Source organism: Zalophus californianus, chromosome 7 (assembly GCF_009762305.2).
Source record: "Zalophus californianus isolate mZalCal1 chromosome 7, mZalCal1.pri.v2, whole genome shotgun sequence".
In the NCBI taxonomy this organism is placed as follows: Eukaryota; Metazoa; Chordata; class Mammalia; order Carnivora; family Otariidae; genus Zalophus; species Zalophus californianus.
In genome coordinates, this window is record NC_045601.1 from 51,738,306 (window position 1) to 51,762,716 (window position 24,411).

At 38.1% G+C, this 24,411-nt stretch overlaps 1 protein-coding gene and 1 pseudogene across 2 annotated transcripts in view; both read left to right on the forward strand.

The window, feature by feature from the left end:
- The window catches only part of AK9 (adenylate kinase 9), a 135,710-nt gene that overhangs the window by 102,675 nt on the left and 8,624 nt on the right, over positions 1–24,411 (forward strand). For both annotated transcript variants that reach the window (XM_027604179.2, XM_027604180.2), the window contains exons 29-34: positions 5,091–5,297; positions 5,647–5,865; positions 9,119–9,332; positions 20,119–20,320; positions 22,294–22,440; positions 22,545–22,765. In XM_027604179.2, the coding sequence (XP_027459980.2) occupies positions 5,091–5,297; positions 5,647–5,865; positions 9,119–9,332; positions 20,119–20,320; positions 22,294–22,440; positions 22,545–22,765 (1,210 nt within the window). The remainder of the gene's footprint in view (positions 1–5,090; positions 5,298–5,646; positions 5,866–9,118; positions 9,333–20,118; positions 20,321–22,293; positions 22,441–22,544; positions 22,766–24,411) is intronic.
- Positions 16,238–17,061, forward strand: LOC113928075 (annotated as a pseudogene).

The window sequence follows — 24,411 nt, forward strand, 5'->3', positions numbered from 1 at the left end:
AACGATTACCATATACTTGAGAAAAATTTTCAATACAAAGGAGCAGCAAGATGAGCAAACAGAACAATTGACCCTAAAATGAATAGGCAATTCAGAAAACCTTACTAAACATTAAAAAAAATTCCAATCTCCCTCAGAAAATTCAAGAACTTTTATCCAGAAAACAAAAACAGGACGTTATGAAAAATCAGAGCAAAAAAGAGTTCATGGAAGCTATATAATGTAAATTAGTTAAAAGTTGAATAAAAAGATTAGAAGGAAAAGTCAAAAAAGTTTCTCAAATATAGAACAAAAACACAAGAGATAGAAAATATGAAAGAAAAAAATGGAGATATGTGGGGTCAATCCAGGAGGGTCAACATCCAATAGGCATTCAAAAAAAAAAAAAAGAGAGAAAGAGAAAATATAGGAGGAAATAATCTTAAAAATATTGAAAGAAACGTTCCCAGTATTGAAGAAAGCAGAGGATCTTCAAATTCAAAGGGCTCAATGAATACTGAGCAGAACAAATTAAAAGAGATGTACATTAGATACATCCTCATGAAATTTGAGAGTGCTCATTATAGAGAGATTTTAAGTGTTTCTAAAATGAAGAAAAGATACCTACAAAGAAATGTGGATAAGATTTGTATCAGACTTCTCACCAACAGTACTAGATGTTGGAAGACAAAGACAATGCCTTCAAGATTCTGAGTGAAAATGATTTTTGACTATTTATAATGTATGAGGATAAAATGGAAACACTTTTAGATATTTAAGATCTTTGAAAATTAGCTTTTTATATTTTCTTCCTGAAAAAAGTAGCCACTTGATTTTGTGAATAATTCTTCTTCCATCTAAAAAACAAAACCAAACCAGAAATATGGGGTAGGGGAGAGATAAAAAAAAAAAGCATTATCCACATATGGGGCAAATTAAAATGCATGATTTTACGTAATAAGAAAATATAATGTTTGACCTTGATACTTCAGAATGGTGCACATTTGTTGATACAGGGTTGTATCCCCACTGTCACTATCTGTAGCTGTAGTGAATAAGGGTTATGTAATTAAAATATGGCTGGTGCTGTTTATTGGGTTTCAATTTTTAGAGTCAATCAAAAGTTTGCTTCCAATTCTTAGAATCAATTTCTACATGAAGCACTAAATACTTAAATACAGTTACAGACAAATGTAAATGTAGAAATATTGGAGACAAAAATTTGGAAACCCAAGTGAAAAGAGTAAGGACATTCTCTTGAATTGTGGGGAATCAAAACACACATCTAAAAATGATAACTCAGGGGTGCCTGGTGGCTCAGTCGGTTAAGCGTCTGCCTTCTGCTCAGGTCATGATCCCAGGGTCCTGGGATTGAGCCCCACGTTGAGCCCAGGAGCCCATGTCCAGCCCTTTGGTCAGTGGGGAGCCTCCTTCTCCCTCTCCCTCTGCCTGCAGCTCCCCCTGCTTGTGCTATCTCTCTCTGTCAAATAAATAAAATCTAGAAAAAATTAAAAATAGAATAATAAAGTTGTAGGCACTCAGTTGTAGAATTAAAGAACTAAAAATATGACTAACACTGGGGAATAGGCAGAAGAGAAAGAAAGAGAAATATAAGTTAGCTAAATTCCTCATCATCACTAGTATGAGAGAGAAAACAAATATCACAAGGGTCAGAGAGTCTACCTTTCACTGTTTAATTTGTTATTTCCTAAACCGATTTCCATAGAATGACCAAAAAACCCATAAAAGGGCTCCTGGGTGGCGCAGTCAGTTGAGCCTCTGACTCATGGTATCAGCTCAGGTCATAATCTTGGGCCCTTGAGATCAAGCCCCACATCGGGCTCCACGTGCTCAGCGCAGACTCTGCTTAGAGTTTCTCTCTCGGTCTCCCTCTTCCCCCCCCACCCCCCGCCCCGTGCACTTGCTTTCTCTCCCTCTCAAATAAATAAATAAATCTTAAAAAAAACAAAAAGCAAAAAAAAATTTTTTTAAATGCAAAAATGGCTAAATAAGAATAATGAAATGTATGTTTTTATATGGAAGGAAATTTAAAAGCACTGCTTAATTATATTTTTAAAAAGCAAGTTGTACAATATAGAATGATCCCATTTATGTGTAAAATATAATTTTCTGTGTGTGGGGGTGTGTGGGGTGTAAACATCTAAAAGGATCTTAACCAAATTGTTAACCAAAATTATTTCTTGGTAGGAAAGTGGAAATAGAGATGGGAAATAGGGAAATTTTTTTACCCTATATAATGCTTTATAATTTTATCCTGTAGCAAAAATGAATCTGTTTTTATTTTTTTCATCTTTTAAAAAGATTTTATTTATTTATTTTAGAGAGAGAGGGCAGGGAGAGAGAGAGAGAGAGGATCTTCAGCAGATTCCAAGCTGAGTGCAGAGCCTGACTTGGGGCTCAATCCCATGACCCTGAGGTCATGACCTGAGTTGAAATCAAGAGTCAGGCGCTCAACTAGCTGAGTCACCCAGGCACCACAAAATGAATCTATTTTTAAACTGATATAGTTTTTTAAATTAACAAACAAGTTGGAAGAGCTATTAAGTAGAGCCAAGAGAGGTGAGTACAAGTTCATTTAGAACTGAGCTGTCCCTAGTTTGCAGTGTGGACTCATCCCAACATACTTCCAATGATCCTTAGAAAATCAAATCTCAGGATTTTTTTTTTTTTTGTCAAAGTGTAAGGAAAAAAGTAGTAAGAGAACCAAATGGTTTCAAAATTCAAATAAAAAAGAACCAGAACTGAAAAACACTGCCCCACAGGCAAACTCCTTTTGGGGAGAGAGGAGCCTGGGCACAGAGCAAGAAGGGACCTTATCCTCTCATCTTACTCCTTGCACATGCAAGATCAACTCCCAGCTCTAGGTGCTCTTGAAAGGAACCAGGGTCTAATCAGTAGGAAGATTAGGAAACAGGGAGCTAAGCAGGAGATTGCAGGCAAGAGATAATGAAAGGGCGACCGTGGGGCGGTACTGGAAAGGAGATAGTCTAGGGCATTGTTTAGGATTACGGTCCGTGGAAACTCGACGAGCAATTATGGAGAACAAGGAGTTAGGAAAATTTCCAGGTTTCCAACTGGAAGGCAGTGATCGAATTGATAGAAGGAATACTTCAGGGAGAAGAGTGTGGAGGCAGTGCGGGAGGGATACATATTAAAGCCTGTACAGCACCACTTAGTGCCAATATCCTGCCATGGTCTTTAATAATCGTTTATGTATTATTCTTCTTTCTTCAGATGGGCTATAAACTCCTAAAGGGCATATACTGTTCTATTAGCATGCTTTATACAAAGTAACAAATAATAGCTAAAATGGCACAATAATAACAATAATAGCTATCATTTCATGCTTACCATGTGACCAATACTTTTCTAAGTAAGGTTTTGCATGTATTAAGTAATTTAATGCTCCCACCATCCCTGTGGGATAGGTACTTTTATTATTCCTGTTTTACAGATGAGGAAACTGATCTTGTCCAAGCTAACACAGCTAGTGAATGATTTATTCTCTTTGAGTTAAATATTGTTAATGAAGAGGGAGCTAGAGGGTATTATGCTAAGTGAAATAAGTCAGTCAGAGAAAGACAAATACTATATGATTTCACTCATATGTGAAATTCAAGAAACAAAACAAATGAGCAAGGAAAAAAAAAGAGACAAATAAAGAAACAGACTCTTGCTCTTTCCGACTTCCATGGCGGTAGTGAGAGGCTCCCTGTCCACCCACCTGCAATGGATGGTCCTGTGGAACTTGCCCTGGCTTCCTGATCAAGAGGAACAGGCAGACACACAGTGCCCAGTCCAATTACCTGAAGGCTCATAACTCCTTCACACCCACGGGCTGTGAGTGTGAAGCCACCGGCCCACCACAAAGCTGTAGTGGTGGTTAGGAAGCAGAGATCTGGCCAGTGAAAACCCACCACCTCCTACATGTGGACCATCATCAACAAAAATGTGTGGGCCCCCATCCCCAGCATCAGGCACATGATCCACAAGAACCAAGTACCGCCTGGATCTGCACATGGCTGCCATTTGCAGAGCCAGTGCCATCCTGAGCACCAGAAGCCTGTGATAGTGAAGAGGAAGCTGGCGCCCCACCAAGAACTCCTGAGCCCCCCACCTCGAAAGCAATGAAGGTATCAACCACCTGGGGAGGTGGGGGAAGAAGAAGAAGAAACAGACTTTTTTTTTTATGTTATGTTAATCACCATACATTACATCATTCGTTTTTGATGTAGTGTTCCATGATTCATTGTTTGCGTATAACACTCAGTGCTCCATTCAATAGGTGCCCTTTTTAATACCCATCACCAGGCTAACCCCTCCCCCCCGTCCCCCCAGAACCCTCATTTTGTTTCTCAGAGTCCATAGTCTCTCATGGTTCGTCTCCCCCTCCAATTTCCCCCCCTTCATTTTTCCCCTTAATCATAGAGAACAAACTGAGGGTTACCAGCGTGGAGATGGGTGGCAGAATGGGTTAATTAGATGATAAGGATTAGGAGCGCACTTGTTGTGATGAGCACCAGGTGATGTATGAATAGTGATTTCTTTTTTAAAGATTTTATTTATTTGTCAGAGAGAGAGAGAGCACAATCGGGGGAGTGGCAGGCAGAGCAGGCAGAGGGAAAAGCAGGCTTTCGGAAGAGTAAGGAGCCTGATGTGGGGCTCAATCCCAGAACCCTGGAATCATGACGTGAGCTGAAGGCAGACGCTTAACTCAGCCACCCAGGCGTCCCAATAGTGATTTTTGATTCACTATATTGTACACCTGAAACTAACATAACCTATATTAATTAACTGGAATTAAAATTAAAACTCTAAATAAACAAATGTAAATTTCTCACAACCATAAGAATAAATAGCATTTAATATCTTGTTTATGTATTCATTATGGGATCAGTATGGTGTCAGAGACTTGAAGGAATTAAATTTCTGAGTGCCAGATATCTAAAATTTTACTATGTCACTAAATGAATGTTGCAATGCCATACCAACCAATATCCAGTTACATAAAATATTCCAAATGATTAGTTAGCAGAGTCATTTGTTGCATATTTTAGATGTGTAGTAAAAGAGAGTATTTTCTTCCTTAGATTGGTAAAAAAGGTGAAGACTTCAGTGAAGAAGAGCCTGAAGAAGATGAAGATGATATTGACAACATCCTTGAAGATGAATTTCCAAAAGATGAGGAAGTGATGAGTGAGGAAGATGAAGAACAGGAAATTGATGCACTTGAGCGCCTGAGAGGTGAACTGGGAGAAAAATTTGAAGCAGATATGAGTAATTTACAAGTAATACAGGTTATTACTTTTCCTTCATTTTTCATAATTCAAAATGTAACATTTGAGAACGGAACAAATGCAATTTGGTTTATGTCTTAGTTTCTTTTTAACATTTCAAAAGAAATGCATACTTTAGGGCTGTCTTCCCTTTAGCCAGCACCACTTGCAATTATGAAAACAAATTAATAAATCAAGGGCAACATGGAAGCCACATAGAGTCAAAAGTTTTAGCTGCCAATATGCAGCCACTCAGAAGCTGAAAAATATTTGTTCTCATGACTGAAGCAGTCACTCACCAGCAATGCCTATGCTGTGACCAGACTTCATCCCATTAAAAATATTTGGTTTTATGATTTTTTTTCATCAGGATGAATTTGAGAAGCTTTTGATCCCAGTGATTCTCATTAATGGAGCTCAAAAAATCCACATTGTACAATATAATATGAATATGAAACTGAAACCATTGGTGGAGAATCGTGAGAGCATTTTTGAAAAATGTTATCCCATAGCATCACACCTTGCCCAGAAAATGCTTAGCTATACCTATAAGTATGTAAGCGCATTTGGCTACTGGGACCCTGTAAAGGTAATATCAGCAAATGCGTCTAAAAGCTGTGTTCTTTCTTTTATTTTTTTTAAGTATGTCTAAGAAGAAGACAGAGGATAATTTCAAAAATTGTAAGCATTATACAGTACTCTTAACTAGCTATAAAAATATGTGATTGTTTTATTTTTCTGAAGTACGAATGGTAATCAAAGGGTTTAATCTCTTTCATCTATTTCTGTAGAGATAACACAATTCCAACTTGGCTTTAACTTTGTAGCTGAAGATGGGTAGTGGAAATATTTTCAAACCACACATCTAAAGGCCTGAGCTCCAGGACTAATTTGCCACCTAATTTTAGGCAAGTCATTTAACCTCTTTGATTCTTTAATGGACCCAGTGTCTCAGACCCTGTACTAAGACCTTGCCTGGTTCCTTACCTTTAAGATGAAAGAATAATGCCCCCAGGCCACTGTGATCAAATACAAGAGTATAAAGTCCTCTGGAAAGTGTGAGACACAATACAAAATGTGACAATGATATTCATAACAAGCATTTGTAAGGACCATATTTTTATGCAGTGTGGACAAACAGATTTAATCCAGTTAGAATTCAGTAACCCCAAATGTGGGATGATTTTCAACAAATCTCAACCAAGAATATGCCAGCCACTATTCTAGTCCCTGGGAATAGAATAGTGAACAAAACAGACAAGGTTTCTTTTGTCTTCTAGCTTATATTCTAGTTGGATTGGGGAGGGAGGCTAGGCAATAAATAAGCAAACAAACGAATATGTTCTTGAGAGATAATATTAAGGGTTATAAAGACAATTAAAAAATGTCATGTAATAGTGACCTGCTCACTTGGCCCATGTACCTTTTTATTTCCATCGATGATATAGCACAGTGGAGAAGATCATGGCCTCTGTATCCAGACTGCCTCAGTTCAAAACCACTACTTATTAGATGACCGATCTTGGACAAATTACTTAACCTCTTTGAGTCATTTCCATTTGCATAATGGGAATAAGAATAGTCCCTACCTTATATTATTGTTACAATGATTAAATGAGTTAATTGCTGTAAAGTGCTTACAAGAGTGTTTGGCTTTTTGTAGTGCTCGATGAAAGTTATTGTTGTTATTAATATGTATTACTATTATTGGTCACTGATAAAAAGTATTTCAGAAGATGGGATCCAGAATGGAGCCATGTGCATTTACCTGAAATTTCCTTCTTGGTTGATATTGACACAATCAATTTCAGTTCTACTTAATTGTGCCATCTTCTTTATCTTAGCGGTAGGATGTCAAGAGAAACCTTTTCAAATATCATGCTGGAATATAGAGACATATGACAGTGCCCTCCATAGAGAATTGGATAGAGTTAAGCATGTATTAGAATCACCTAGAAAGTTTTTGAAAGATAGCCATGCCCTTCTCTCTGAGATGAGAAAGAAAGGGGAAGAAGCAGACAAAGTCAGAACCCTATTTAGGGAGAAAAAGCTCATGTCCAAACATAATTAGTACCATATAATAACGTCTTGTGGAGAAAGGAGTGCATGGTCATAGGAAGGGTTTAAGCATTTAAATAAGCATTTTTCAGGGCTATTTGGGAATCTTTCTGGGTGCATGACAGTTTTTTTTTTAAAGATTTTATTTATCTGAGAGAGAGAGAGAGCGCGCGCATGAGCAGTGGGGAGGGTAGAGAGAGGGAGAAGCAGACCCCCCCCGCCAGGGGGGAACCCGATGTGGGGCTCGATCCCAGGACCCTGAGATCATGACCTGAGCTGAAAGCAGCCCCTTAACTAACTGAGCCACCCAGGTGCCCCTGGGTACATGACAGTTTGATATTTCTGATTTAATGACACTATGCATAGTCTGACCTACAGAGGAGAAAGGATACATGCTAAGTATTTTGAGCAATAGCAGAAACTACTGTAAGGACTCTCAATTTGGGAATTTGAAATGGAATCATTAGACTTTCAGCTTTTTTTTTATTACCAAATATAAGACATACAGCAAACATTCCCACGCCACCCCTGAGGTTCTTCTTATACCTAGCATTTACTCCAGCCCAAAAATGTTGATGTTGACAATACCATTGACCTGTGCCAACTGTCTAGGTGTAGCTCTGGTAAAGGAGCAAATTGAACCATACTGCTTCACACCTACTTTGTCAAGTATGGACTGATACTTGGCCATCTGATGCTCTAAAAAAAGATACCCAAACCTAACATCAATTAATTACCCAGTTCTCATCTTGACCTAATGCAAATATGTGGGACCATTCCTCCCACTCCATTCCACACCTATACCTTAAGCAGGCTTTTAGGTATTTTTCCCTTTTGCGACTGCTCTTGATGTCTATGTGAGTGGGATTTTGCCTATATAAAATGTGGATGAGACGCCTGTGGGATTTGTCCTACCAGTATGCCCCTAAAGATAACCCAGGACCCCACCTGTATTAGTTTACTCAGGCTGCCATAACAAAGTACCACAGATGTGGTGGCTCAAACAACAGAAATTTATTTTCTCACAGTTCTAAGGCTGGAAATCCAAGATCTAGGTGCCAGCAGGGATAGTTTTCTGGTGAGACCTCTCTTCCTGGCTTGCAGATGATCACCTTTTCACTGTGTCCCCACATGACCCTTCCTCTGTGCTTATGCACTTCTGGTGTCTCTTCCTCTTCATATAAGGACACCAGTCTTATCAGATAGGGCTCCACTCTTACGATCTCAACCTTAATTACCTCCTTAAAGGCCCTATCTCCAAATACAGTCACTTTGGGGGTTAGGGCTTCAACTTATGAATTGGGGGGAACACATTTCCATCCATAACACCATCTTAGGAATGGACCTGTTTGTGAGGATAAATTGACCCATTTATGCAATATGCAATGCATATGAATATATGCAATATATATGCATATATATTGCATATAACTAATATGAATATATTGCAAATATATGCAATAATATATGCAAATATATTTATATGCAAATATGAATATATGCAAATAACTTTACACTCCTTGGGAAAAACATACACTAAATACATTATAAATGAAGTAGGAGAACTATAATTGTCATAAACTGAAGGCTAGTTAAGATTTCATCAATTGCATGTGGGTATAAAATAGTTCTTTTTACATAGTCTTTAATAATAATATTTGGCTATAATTAGTTTTCTTATATATTATAAGAAAGATTTTCTTATTTTACAAATTTGTTCAAATGTATTTGGAGGAAATGCTGAATAACTTAAACCTATGAATTCAATTGTGTATATATTGCAGCTAAGTGAAGGAGAGACAATCAAACCAATTGAAACTTCAGAGAATCCAGTCCATGCTGTAATCCATCGTCAGTATATTTATTTTTTATCTAGTAAGGAAACTAAAGAAAAATTTATGAAGAACCCAATCAAATATATCCGCCAACCCAAACCCAAGCCTACTGTGCCTATTAGGATTATAATTCTGGGACCTCCAAAATCTGGGAAAACTACAGGTAAGGGTGTGTGTTTGCTTTTGTTGTTCTTTTTTTTTTTTTAATCCCAATGTAGTTATCATACAGTATTATATTCATTTCAGGTGTATGATGTAGTGATTCAACTATTCCATGTATTACTCAGTGCTCATCAAGATAAGTATACTCTTAGGCCCCTTCACCTATTTCATCCGTCCCCCACCCACCTTTCCTCTGGAAATCATCTGTTCTCTATAGTTAAGAGTATGTTTTTTGGTTTGTTTCTTTTTTTCTTTTTCTTTTGTTTGTTTTGTTTCTTTTTTTTTAAGATATTTATTTATTTGACAGAGAGAGAGAGATAGCGAGAGAGGAATCACAAGCAGGGGCAGTGGGAGAGGGAGAAGCAGGCTTCCCACTGAGCAGGGAGCCCGATGTGGGGCTTGATCCCAGGACCCTGGGATCATGACCTGAGCCAAAGGCAGAGGCTTAACAACTGAGCCACCCACACGCCCCTGTTTGTTTTGTTTCTTAAATTCCACATATGAGTGAAATCATATAGTATTTGTCTTTTTCCAACTGGCTTATTTTGCTTAGCATTATACCCTGTAGATCCATCCTTGTTGTTGCAAATGACAAGATGTTGTCCCTTTTTATGACTGAGTAATATTCCATTATACACACACACACACACACACACACACACACACACACATACATATATGTATACATACCACCTCTTCATCTATCAATCGCTTCTCAGCCTTTTGGCTAAGATCAAGCATATCCATTCATCTATCAATAAATACTTAGGCTGCTTCCATAACCTGGCTATTGTAAATAATGCTGCAATAAACATAGGAGTGCATGTATCCCTTTCAATTAGAGTTTTTATATTTTGGGGGTAAAGACCCAGGAGTGCAATTCCTGGATCATGGGTAGTTCTATTTTTAATTTTTTAAGAAACCTCCATACTGTCTTCCACAGTGGCTGCACCAGTTTGCATTCCCACCAACAGTGCACAAGTGTTCCTTTATTTCCACATCCTTGCCAATACTGGTTGTTTCTTGTGTTTATTTTAACCATTCATTTGTATGTCAAAGAAGACATTTGTATGTCTTCTTTGGAGAAATGTCTGTTCATGTTTCCTGCCCATTTCTTAATTGGATTATTTGTTTTTTGAGTGTTGAATCGTATAATTTCTTTATATAATTTGTATTCTAATCCTTTATTGGATATGTCATTTGTAAGTATCTTCTCCCATTCAGTAGGTTGTCTTTTATTTTTGTTGGTTGCTTTGTTTGCTATGCAGAAGGTTTTTATTTTGATACAGTCCCAATAGTTTATTTTTCCTTTTATTTCCTTTGCCTCTGGATGCATATCTAGAAAATGTTCCTAGGGCCAACGTCAGAGAAATTACTGCCTATGCTCTCTTCCAAGATTTTTGTGGTTTTAGGTCTCACATTTAGGTCCTTAATCCATTTTGAGTTTATTTTTGTGTATGGTGTAAGAAAGGAAATTCTTTTGCATGTAGCTGTCCAGTTTTCCCAACATCATTTGTTGAAGAGATTGTCTTTTTCCCATTGCATATTATTTCCTGCTTTGTCAAAGATTGACTATATAATGTGAGTTTATTTCTGGGTTTCCTATTCTCTTTCATTGATGTTTGTTGTTTTTGTGCTAGTACCATACTGCTTTGATTACCACAGCTTTGTAATATAACTTGGAGTCTGGAATTGTGATGCTTCCAGTTTTGTTTTTCTTTTTCAAGATTACTTTGGCTAATTTGCAATGACGTGGATGGAACTGGAGGGTGTTATGCTGAGTGAAATAAGTCAATCAGAGAAAGACATATATCATATGACCTCACTGATATGAGGAATTCTTAATCTCAGGAAACAAACTGAGGGTTGCTGGAGTGGTGGGGGGTGGGAGGGATGGGGTGGCTGGGTGATAGACGTTGGGGAGGGTATGTGCTATGGTGAGTGCTGTGAATTGTGCAAGACTGTTGAATCATAGATCTGTACTTCTGAAACAAATAATGCAATATATGTTAAGAAAAAAAAAAAAGAAGAAGAAGATAGCAGGAGGGGAAGAATGAAGGGGAGTAAGTCGGAGGGGGAGATGAACCATGAGAGACAATGGACTCTGAAAAACAAACTGAGGGTTCTAGAGGGGAGAGGGGTGGGGGGATGGGTTAGCCTGGTGATGGGTATTAAAGAGGGCACGTTGTGCATGGAGCACAGGGTGTTATGCACAAACAATGAATCATGGAACACTACATCAAAAACTAATGATGTAATGTATGTAATTAACATAACAATAAAAAATTTAAAAAAAAGATTACTTGGCTATTGGGGATCTTTCGTGGTTCCATACAAATTTTAGGATTGCTTGTTCTAGTTCTGTGAAAAGTGCTGTTGGTATTTTGATAGAGATTGCATTAATTCTGTTTTGGCTACTAGGGACATTTTAACAATACTTTTTCTTCCAATCCATGAACATGAAATATCTTTCCATTTGGTTGTGTCATCTTTAATTTCTTTCATAAATGTTTTATAGTTTTCAGAGTACAGGTCTTTCACCTCTTTGATTAAGTTTATTTTCTAGGTATGTTATTATTTTTGGTGTAATTGTAAATGGGATTGTTTTCTTAATTTCCCTTTCTGCTCCTTCATTATTAGTATATAGAAATAAAACATTTCTATACATTGATTTTGTATCCTGTGACCTTACTGAATTCATTTATCAGTTCTAATAGTTCTTTGGTGGAGTATTTATGGTTTTCTATATATAATAAGTATCATGTAATCTGCAAAGAGTGATGTTTTACTTCTTCTTTACCAATTTGGATGCCATTTATTCCTTTCTGTTGACTGATTGCTATGGCTAGGACTTCCAGTACTATGTTGAATAAAAGTCGTGAATAAAAGTGGGAGCACCTGGGTGACTCAGTCAGTTAAGGGTCTGCCTTCTGCTCAGGTCATGATCCTGGGGTCCTGGGATTGAACCCCAAGTTGTGCACCCTGCTCAGCTGGGAGTCTGCTTCTCTCTCTCCCTCTGAACTTTCCCCTTGCTCGTGCTCTTGCTTGCTGTCTCTCAAATGAATAAATAAAAAACCTTTTTTTAAAAAGCGGTGAGGGGCGCCTGGGTGGCTCAGTCGTTAAGCATCTGCCTTCAGCTCAGGTCATGATCCCAGCGTCCTGGGATTGAGCCCCACATCAGGCTCCCTGCTCCACGGGAAGCCTGCTTCTCCATCTCCCACTCCCCCTGCTTGTGTCCCCTCTCTCGCTGTGTCTCTCTCTGTCAAATAAATGAATAAAATCTTTAAAAAAAAAAAGTGGTGAGAGTGGACATCCTTGGCTTATTCCTGACTTCAGGGGAAAAGCTCTCCCTGAATGGTTTTTCCCCAATGAGTATGATGTGGGTTTTTCATATAGACTTTATTATGTTGAGGTATGTTCCCCCTAAATCTACTTTGTTGAGGGTTTTTATCATAAATGGATGTTGTACTTTGTTAAATGCTTTTTCTGCATCTATTGAAATGATCATAGGTTTTTATCCTTTCTCTTATTGATGTGGCCTTTTTTATTCTTAAGTATAAAAGAATCCCCTAAAAGCTACTGCCACTTCCCCAGGAAACCAACTATCAAAATTGACTCAAAAGGAGATAGAAAACCTAAATAGGATAATAACTATTGAAGAGAAGTCATTCAAAATATAACCCCATTCCAAAACAGTCCATGATCAGTCAATGGTTTTAGAGAAAATTATATCAAAACTTTCATAGAATTAAAAACCTCAGGAGATAATTCCTGTGTTTTTGTAAGCTTTTTCAGAGCAGAGGAAAAAAAGACAGTAAGTTTCCTAATTTATTTCCAGTGTTTTTTAAATTAAGGAGTATAGTCCTTAATAAATATAATCAAATATTTATATGGGCTAAATTATAGTCCATATATCCAAAAAGTTATAAAGAATACAAATTCATTTTTAAATTAGCATAACTCTGATATCAAAACCTAACAAAAATAATACAAGAAAAGAAATTACAAATTAATATCATTTATAAATATAGCCAAATAATAGTATATTAATATTATATTAGCATAAAATTATATTAAAAGATTCTAATAAGATTTTTAAAAATTGAAATATAATCTACTGTTTTAATAGTTTAAAGAGTGAAAATCCATTATCTTAATCATTGTTGAAAAAGGCACTTGATAAACTATATCCCCATAATGTTTGAATTTTGTATAACTTCGGACTGATTTTTTTTTAAGACAAATAGTCCAACAAAAGGTTGGTTGTAGTATTTCAAGATGACATGATAACAACATGAGCAATAGTTGGTCACAATGAGAATAAAATGGAAAGGACAGATACAGGAGATATTTTAAAGGAAAATAAAGGACTTAATGAGTAGAGAATGAAGGGGATATAGAGATGAGGGGGAGAGAATAGAGAATGAAGGGGAGAGATGAGGTCAAAGATAAATTTGTCACCAGGAATAATAAAGGGGAGTTTTGTGTTCTAGCTCTTCAGATGAAAGTTTGTTTTGCCCATTTAAACCCCTTAACATGATGAAAGAGTCTTTAATAGTCATATTCTAAACGTTCACAAACAGGGGTTCCTGGGTGGCTCATTTGGTTAAGCATCCAACTCTTGATTTTGGCTCAAGTCGTGAGCTCAGGGTCATGAGACTGAGCCCTGCAGCTGACTCTGTGCTGGGTGTGGAAACTGTTTTGAGATTCTCTCCCTCCTTCTCCTTTTGCTCTCTCCCCCACCCCTGCCACTTGCGCTTGGGCTCACTCTGTCTCTCTAAAAAAAGATTTTTTTAAATGTTCACAAACAATATTTCCCCCCAAAATCAAATCATTGACCTTTAAATAAGATCTCTCAACCAGAGCAAAAGATGAAATGTAGATAAAGCAATTTGATTTCTCATTTACCTTTTTGTGTGCCCCTTAATCCCCTTAACCTATTTCACTCAACCCCCTACCTCCTCCCTCTGGCAACCACTAGTTTGTTCTCTGTATTTATGAGTCTACTTCTGTTTTTTGTTTGTTTGTTCATTTGTTTTTTTAGATTCCACATATAAGTGAAATCATAATAGTATTTGTCTTTGTCTGACTTATTTCACTTAGCATAATACCCTCTTGGTCCAACCATGTCGTCGAAAATAGCAGGATCTTATTCTTCTTTATGGCTGAGTAGTATTCCATATTTGTGTGTGTGTGTGCACACACGCATACGCACGCACATGCACAATACATCTTCTTTTCCTATTCATCTATCAGTGGACACTTATTTGATTCCATATCTTGGCTATTGTAAATAATGCTGCGGTAAACATAGGGGTGCATATATCTTTTCAAATTAGTTTTTGTTTTCTTTGGGTAAATACCCAGCAGAATTACTGGATCATATGGTATTTCTATTTTTAACTTCTTGAGGAACCTCCATACTGTTTTCCACAGTGGCTGCACCAATTTACATTCCTGCTAACAGAGTTCTAGGGTTCCCTTTTCTCTCATCCTCACCAACATTTGTTTCTTGTCTTATGATACTAGCCATTCTGACTGGTATGAAGTGGTATCTCATTGCAGTTTTGATTTGCATTTCCCTGATGATTAGAGATGTTGAGCATCTTTTCATGTGTCTGTTGGCCATCTGTATCTCTTCTTTGGAAAAACGTCTGTTCAGGTCTTCTGCCCATTTTTTAAGTGAATTATTTGGGGGTTTTTTAGTATTATTAGTTGAGTTGTAGTATTATTAGTTGAGTTCTTTACATATTTTGGAAATTAGCCCCTTAATGGATATATCCAATTTAGTAGGTTGCCTTTTTGTTTTGTTAATGGTTTCCTTCACTTTGCAAAAGCTTTTTAGTTTGATGTGGTCCAAAAAGTTTCCCTTTGCTTTCGTTTCTTACCCAAGGAAACATGTCCAGAAACATATTTCTATGGCCAGAGTCCAAGAGATAGCTGCCTATATTTTCTTTTAAGAGTTTTATGGTCTCAGGTCTTGCATTTAGGTCTCTAATCCATTTTGAGTTTAGTTTTCTGTATGGTGTAAATGATACAGTTTTATTCTTTTGCATGTAGTTGTCCAGGTTTCACAACACCATTTATTGAAGAGACTGTGTTATCCCCATTGTGTATTCTTGCCTCCTTTGTCATAAATTAATTGACCATATACATGCAGATTTATTTCTGGGCTCTCGATTCTGTTCTATTGATCTATGTGTCTGTTTTTGTGTTAATACCATATTGTTTTGATTTCTCATTTCTTTGTTGAGATAGAAGTGAATTTTTAATAAGATATCAAATTATAAAAGCTTTATTATTATTAGAACTTTAAAAAAAATAGGTCCTATTCCAGCATTTGTGGCAAAGCTGAGATTAAGGACTCTGTGGCTCTCACAGGGGCTTCCCTTTGGGGTGGCCCTAACTGTGGTCAGTTAATCTGCATTCCATATAAGATAGGATGGGCTCTCTGAGTGTTCTTTCCACTCTTCTGTCTCCAGACATAATAAGGCAGGGTATATAGACCACTATAGAGCATGCCTACATTTAACAGTTACTGGAAGCCATTGCCTATGGTCTCATTTAGGAGAAGCAGAGGTCAAGGTGAGTCCTCTTTCAACCAATAGCAACATCTGTGTAACCTTGGACAAATTATTCCATGTTAGTGGGCATCAATCCTCTCATCTAAAAATTAGAATTTCAGTATCCAGGGACACCTGGGTGGCTCAGTCTGTTAAGCGTCTGCCTTTGGCTCAGGTCATGATCCCAGGGTCCTGGGATCGAGTCCCTCATTGGGCTCCCTGCTCGGTGGGAAGCCTGCTTCTCCCTCTACCTGCTACTCCCCCTGCTTGTGCTCTCTCTCTCTCTCTCAAATAAATAAATAAATAAATAATCTTAAAAAAGGGGGGGGGGCTGCTTCCTCTGCTCCACCGTGTCAAAGATCCTTGCTGTCACGTTTCTGGATATTCTGTTGAACCTTCTTAAGAATTCAGAGAAACTGCTGGCTGACCACTGAAAGAAAGATATAATCTTCAGGCTTACGCATAGTCCATCCGCTCCATCAGAATAATGTCCTACGTTTTTGTAAATGATTCATCTCAGACTAATGTGCCCTTGCTATAAGCCTGTATTGATGGAGACTTTAACTATTCCAAGAGGCTTTTGGAAAGCAGCTTTGACCCAAATATTTGTGACAGCAGGGGCAGAACGGACCTTCACCTCGCAGCAGCCAGAGGGAACGTTGACATCTGCCCACTGTTGCATAAATTTGGTGCTGAACTTTGGCCACAGATTATCAAGGAAACACAGCCCTGCATCTGTGTGGCCATGTGGATACTATTCAATTCTTAGTTTCCAATGGACTCAAAATTGATAATTGTAATCATCAAGGTGCCACACCCTTGGTTCTGGCATAGTGCAGAGGAGTGAATAAAGATGTCATCCGATTGCTGGAATCTTTGGAAGAACAAGAGGTAAAAGGGTTTAACAGAGGAACTCACTCAAAATTGGAGACCATGCAGACAGCTGAGAGTGCCATGGAAAGCCATTCTCTCCTCAATCCCAACCTGCAGCAAGGGGAAGGAGTCCTGTCCAGTTTCCGAACCACATGGCAGGAGTTTGTCGAGGACCTGGGCTTCTGGAGGGTGTTGCTCTTGATCTTTGTCATTGCTTTGCTGTCCCTTGGCATTGCACACTACGTAAGCAGGGTGCTCCCCTTCGTGGAGAACCAGCCTGAACTGGGGCATTAAAGGAGCCCATGGGGATGGGGCCAGTGCCTCTTTCCTGGCTTCCACTGTTTGCTCTGAGTTTCTCAAACATTTTCTCTTAGTGCAAGGCAGTGAGGGCTGTACATTTTTTCTTTGTGCATTTTTATGTATTGTTACCCTTTTCAAACAACGTGTTCATTTGAACTAACCACATACCATAGTCAAGTATACTTCATCCTAAAGCTACCTCTGACTCAGCCCGACTTGTTAGGAAAGCCTTCACATAGCCTTGTTTGATAAAAACATGGAGGTGACTGAAGAATGAAAGATAAAGGAAGAGCCTAGGGAGTGTTGCTACAGAAACCTTACCCTAATATGGGACCAACTAAAGTGAAGTGCTCAAAAAGAGAAAGGTTTTCTTATGTGATTACTTTTTGTTAGTTGATTGGTTTAGGTTTTGTTTATTTTTGCAAGAGCCCCTTTTTTTCTTTTTCTTTTCTGGGAATAGGGGAGAGAATGAAACATTAAGCTTAAAACTTGAAGTGCTTTTTTCACAACCTGTATAGCAAACCAGTATGTGGGACTCTGTTTGGTTTATTTTAATATTTTCAAGTCTAGTTACAAATCGAACAGAACTTTTGAAAATGAGCTACATTTTCTTCAAAAATGATTGATTTGACATTTATTTGTTTATAGGATAATTTTGGTGGGGTTTTTTTTGTAAACTGCTTTGCTTGTTGTTAATATCTGTGAAAAAAGAACTTGAGTTCATTTTGTTCACTTTCCAGTTTCCCCTAGTGTTTATATCAAAGATCTCCTGTTCATCAAAAATATAGTCAGAAAACTCTTTTTCGACTCAGTAGTTAGCAGAGAAAGATAATTCTGACATCTGTCACTGTAATTCTGTAGTGCTATTATTGTGAAAAATTCAGTGCTACAGGCTAGCTGTGTTGTTACAACTATATCATAGTTGATAATTATTTCATTTTACATGCAATCCTGTTTAGAGGCCCTGTTAGAATTGTCTTAACAGTCTCATTTGTATCAGTAATTCTCTGATGCAAGAGTGGATGGAGCATTTCTGAGGTAACAGTGCTGAGCACTACTGTACTGGGTGCCATCCAGTCTTTACGGATGGTAATATTATGTAAAGTGAAGTCTGGTCCCCAGACTGTATTGCAGCTTTCAGCCTCTTTTGTTAATGAGTCTGTTATGTATAAATCATATTCTTGAGTTTTTAAAAAGTATATAAAGAGTCAATAATTATTCACTGAGTATAGTCAGAAAATTGTAGTGAAAGAACTAATGGTTTTATTTTTTAGAACAAAGGCATCTAATTGAATTGTTGCTACAGGTAGAAACTATACTTTAGAGTAGGATTGACATTTCTGTGATTCTTGCTGCTTCTTGCTATTTTCTCTTGTATTTATATATGTAGGTTTGAGCTGTTTTCTTTCATGTGGCTTTATGCTCTCTTAAAGAGCTGTTTAAAAATTCCTGATTTAACTGACTGCTTCAGGATCAGCTCACAGAGTCTTGTTTTTAGGGTAGAAATAAAATAAATCATACTTGGTAAAATACAGCAAAATAAAAGCCGACTTTAGACTGGAGAACACTAGAACTCAAAATCAGAGTATATTCAGAATGAAAGCTTTGGAATTCGCCTTATGTTTGTAAATCTAGATAAGCAGAATTGGTTAACATATATGTAAAGATACTGCATTTTTTAAAGATTTTAAGTGCTGATTTCTTTGTATTTTAATCTCTGCATTCAGCATTCAGTAATACTACCAATAAATGCATTTAGAGTATCTTTAAAAAAAAAAGGAATTTCAGTATCCATTCTACCCATCTGATGGAATAGTTGAAAATACCAAATAAAGTCACAGAAGAAAAATTGCCTCATGAACTGTAAATTACTATTAAAATGTCAGGTATGGGGCACCTGGGTGACTCAGTCAGTTAAAGGTCCAACTCTTGCTTTTGGCTCAGGTAATGAGATTGAGCCCCGCTTTGGGCTCTGTGCTCAGTGAGGAGTCTGCTGGAGAGAGATTCTCTCTTTCCCTTTCCCTCCCCTCTGCCTCTCCCCTTGCTTGTGCATATTCTCTCTCTCATTCAAATAAATAAATAAATAAAACATTTTTTAAAGATTAAAAAATAAAATGTCAGGTACACCCATTATAATTTTTAAAAATTATTTCATATAGGGGGCACCTGGGTGGCTCGGTCGTTAAGCATCTGCCTTTGGCTCAGGTCATGATCCCAGGGTCCTGGGATCGAGCCCCACACTGGGCTCCCTGCTCCGCGGGGAGCCTGCTTCTCCCTCTGCCTGCTCTGCTGCCGCTCCCCCTGCTGTGCTCTCTCTCTCTCTCTGACAAATAAATAAAAATCTATTTTAAAAATCTTTTAAAAAATTATTTCATATAGGATTAGCTGAGATCTAACTGTTTAGGGGTATGCTATTCTGACTGCAGCATGGAGTCCATAAATGGATAGACTAGGAAACAGTCCAGTCCAGTGACACAGGAGCATTAGATTATTATTTTGGACATAATACCAAATATTAATAGTACACATAGGATGCCATGTAAAGTTCTCAAAATTTTTACCTCACGCAGAAGGAAGAAGACACTTAAATATTAGTTTGGTTATGAGAAGAACCCACAGAGTTGGCTCATTAACCAGATCCATCAGCCACATACTTGAAGTATTAAAAATTCTTGACCTTTGACAGTAGTAATTTAATAAAATGTAACAATTTTAATTTTCAAAATTTCTTTGGGGAATGTGAAGATTAGCTCACTGTGGATGTCAATTAGCCAGAAATTAGAAATAAGTTTAGGGCGCCTGGGTGGCTCAGTTGGTTAAGCGACTGCCTTCGGCTCAGGTCATGATCCTGGAGTCACGGGATCGAGTCCACACAGACTCCCTGCTCAGCGGGGAGTCTGCTTCTCCCTCTGACCCTCCCCCCTCTCATGCTCTCTCTCTCTCTCTCATTCTCTCTCTCAAATAAATAAAATCTTTAAAAAAAAAAAAAGAAAGAAGGTTAACTAATGAATTTGTGAAATGGAATAAGTTTAAAATTTTAATGTTTTTCAGTTGCCCAAAAAATTTCAAGTGAATATGGCTTAAAGCGTTTGTCAATAGGAGAAGCTTTGCATTACGTATTAAACAGCCAACCAGACACAGAGCTGGCACTCATGTTAAATTGGCATCTTCATAAAGGAATGACAGCCCCTGATGAACTGGCTATTCAAGCCTTAGAAATCTGTCTGATGGAAAGCATATGTAATACTGCAGGGTAAGTGAGTGTGGGGCTGGGGAGGGAGTTAAAGAATTCTTTTAAGAATTACCAACAGAATTTAAAACACTTATATTAAACAAGGTTTAAAGCTCTTGTAGAGGGTGTGATCTACTTCTCAAACCTTAGGCACATTCATAGTTATATATTTTAATTTTCTGTCAGGCTAAAACTTGGCTTGAACACTTATATGGCAGAATAGCAAGCGACCACTTCACTTGCTGCAGCAACCCCTGGGTTGTCCAAAAGTCTCTGGGCTTACACTGTCAGCAAAGGAGGCCAGTGTGACTTCCAACGTCTAGTAGACCTTCTCACTGCTCCATGGAATGATGAAGGAGTGGCCCTCCCCTCTTCCCTAGAAGGTATTGTCTAATGGAGATAGTCTCTCACTGGCCCAGCTCCCTGCACAGGTAGCAGTGCCCCTCCCTTAATGCTACATTTGGACCTAAGGGCCCCATGCTTGAGCTTTCCCTTCAGTTTACAATCCTCTGCCCTACCATTACTCACCCAATGCAGCCACTGGTCGCATCCAGTTGTAAAAGCCAGTGCAACCTAATGCCCTGCTCTTGAGCCCAGGTCACTGACCTAGAATCCCACTGATCTATTCAAGGTTGTATTACATTAAGAGGTTTTTAGCCCTTCCCTGCTACTGGTCCTTAAATCTTTGGACAGTTCTCCTAATTTCAGTTATGAAGAGCAGATTCTGGGGTGTCAGATTTTTCCCCCAGAGAAGGCCCTGGGACTTACACAAATTGAGTTACCTCCTCCCTGGCATTCAGCTTTGCACACAAGGGATCTTTGTGAAGACAACCTTGAGTCGAAAGGGGTTTATTTCACCTTAATACCAGAACAGTGACTGGCCAATCACCCTGAATTTTTCTAAACTTGAGGGCCACTCAAGCGACCCTTCACAAGCAAAGAAATTGAGCTACTTTTTATTTTGAAAACCCCAAAACACAACCATAGCACTCCCATAATGTTGTCTATTAGGTTTGCCTGGCTGCATTAATTTACAATCCTCTCTGTCATGGAACTTAGAACTAGTGCCTAGAGACTTGGCTGGAGAGCACTGAGTAAGGGGATCCTGTGACTTCCTCTAAACCAGCCCTTCCTGATGACCATCAGCCAGCAGGCCTGGCTTGCTCCCTCCTCAGAGGGAGTTTCCTGACTTTGGGGGCCACTCCTCTCGGAATGTGTGGATACCCTTTATTCCTCCTCTCAGTTTGATAGTTATACTCTCATTATCACAGACTGGGACTAACGTAAATTCTCTGTCACTTCTGCTCAGAAGCATGATGGGTCCTGATGGAATGATTCTCTCTCAGATATCACAGGGCTCCTCTCACCAACTCCCCATCTCTCCCCTCACCGCCACCCCCCAGCCTTCCCATAGAACTTTACTATAAAAGCAAGCTTAGAGCACAATTGTTTTCCCATATTGGTTTAATCCCTTACTAAGATACTATTCATTGTGCCAGGACCTATTCTAGTTGCTTTACATACCGGATCTATAAGTCTTTAAGACAACTCTCAGGGTTAAGTATCATTTCCCCTATTTTACTGAAAACTGAGACTCAGAGAGGTCAAGCTAGGTCGCAAATCTGTGTCTGTCTGCCTCTGAAGCCTGTATTCTTTCCACTGTTTCATGCTTAGAATAAAAGCACCAATTGAATAACACAATGTTCAAGGTATAATGCGTGTTACCTCTTGAGTTCTGCCAAAGCCTAGCTCTGTGATGCTAAGTGTTATGAATTCAGAGCTGTGTCTGTCTGTATGCTGCCCTACATCTGGTTCTTGGGCTGAATGAGGTTAAAAATATAGAGATAAAGAGGGCAAAGTGCAAAGAAGGTAAGTCAAGTTACAAAAGAAAGAGCAAGAGGCTATTCCTAAAGAGATAGACTGGTTCTAGAAGATAGGAAGGAAGATATGAGAGAAAAGAAATCTGGAATTATTTTCATCTTTCTCCTTGCTAGTGTTGTCATCGATGGCTACCCTGTAACTAAATATCAAGTGAGTCTCTTGGAAGCTAGGTCAATCATCCCCATGGTCATCTTTGAGTTGGATGTGCCTTCCAAGGAGATTTTCAAAAGATTGTTCCTGGAAAAAAAAAAGGAACAAAGGTAATGTATGTGATGAAAGCAACGACAAAGGAATGAACTTTAATCATCCAGGAAAAAAAGTACATTTTTAACAGCTTTTTCCATTCATTCTGTTTCTCTATTAGTTTGCCTTATCCACTGCACAATAGCACACAGATTACAGCTGTCAAAAACTCAAAATACCGTAAAAATATTGATGAGATTAGGAAATATTATCAAGAACAGCATCAGAACTGGTATGTGATTGATGGATTTCACAGCAAATGGTGGGTGTGGAATAAAGTCATTAAGGAAGTTCAAATGGTGAATAAACATATGCAGATATACCTGGAAAGAATAAAAGCAGGTAAGAAAACATTAAATTGTTAAAATAGAATAAAATGTTAATTGAAAGTCTACATATGCCTGATTCATTTTACCATGATTCATTCAATTTGAACATTTGTTCCCACAATCTTAATCAGTCTTTTAAGTATATGGTACTATCCAATTATTGTGGGCAAGTATATTGTTCTCATAAGTGACTGCCATTACTCAAGCTATCATTTATTGAATTCCTATGTGAACCTAGCACATAAAAATAATGCATAGCCTCTCACTAGAAGAGTTTATAATGTTTGGAATGACATGTAAGAAGCTAAATTTCAAGAATGCTAGTTATATGAGAGTAGTGTTCTATGAGATGACACTTGGCAAAATTTTGTTTATGAATCTAGAATTAAAGTTATTTTTGGTATTTATATTCATTATGGTATTACATAAGTGCTGAATCTATAAAAAATTAAACTTGAGCATAAAATGTCTTTTAATATATATATTTGGAAACCGTGAAAGAAAATGTTTGATTATATATTCCTATAAGTTTCTTGACTTTTATCTAAAAATACATAAAATAGAAGGAAAGTGATCTATATCTGATATCTCTAAAAAGAGTGATGACTCTAAAGAATTGAGCTATAGGGGTCTCACAGACATCGGGTTAGTGACTTTGTTTAACTATGGGACGACAGAGAAAATATAATGAGGTTTGAGAACAATGTGACTAATAGAATCCTACACAAGGCAGTGAGGATTCTGCATCATTAAATCTTGATTTGCTTCATTATTTGGGCATAACCAGTATCTCTGGTTCCCATTTGTCTGCAGACTGGGAATTTGTTTTCACCTGAGGATTACAAGGCATGATGAGTACAAGGGAAGAAAGAATTGGGCTTTTAGAAACCTACTCGCAATAAGTTTTGGAAAGCATCGCACTTGTAAAAGACTCCACGGCAGACTTTGAAAGCAAAACTTGTCTCTTTCATCTTTCTGTTACCCTATTTCACCCTCCCTACACCTTAGATTCAGTTCCCTGGAAACAGACTCAAGTTTAAACAAGATTAAAAGTTGTCTGCCGAAGCTTTATCAGAAAGTATTCTCAGGATTTGAGTTGCCAGATTTAGCAACCAAAAATATAGGATGCCCAGTTAAATTTGAATTTCAGATAAATAACAAATAAGTTTTTAGTGTAAGTATGTCCCAAACATTGCATGAGATATACTTATACTAAAAACTCTTCATTGTTAATCTGAAATTTAAACGCACTGGGCTTCCTGTATGTTAATCAGGAGATACAGCTGTGGGGAGTGAGGACAATAGAATTGGACAGAGGGAGAAACTGACCTGCCATGTGGTGGAAACAAAAGCCTCAGCAGATCCAGATAGGGAAGCCCTGGAGCTAGGATGGACCTTCAGAATTTCCCAACTGAGGGGTGGAGCCAGGCTCTATATCACTCCATTGGCCTGCCATTGACCACAGGTCACTCTGGGAGGGCGTTAACTTGTGACAGATGGGCAATTCCCAGTGCACCTGTGACCCATCAGCACTGATGCTCCCAGCATCTGAGGGATGGCTACATCAGCCCTGAAGAGGAATCTGGATGAGGTGCCACGGTATCCATTTCATTATTCCATATATACTTGCCTCTGCCTTGAATAGTTTGATCTTATTGA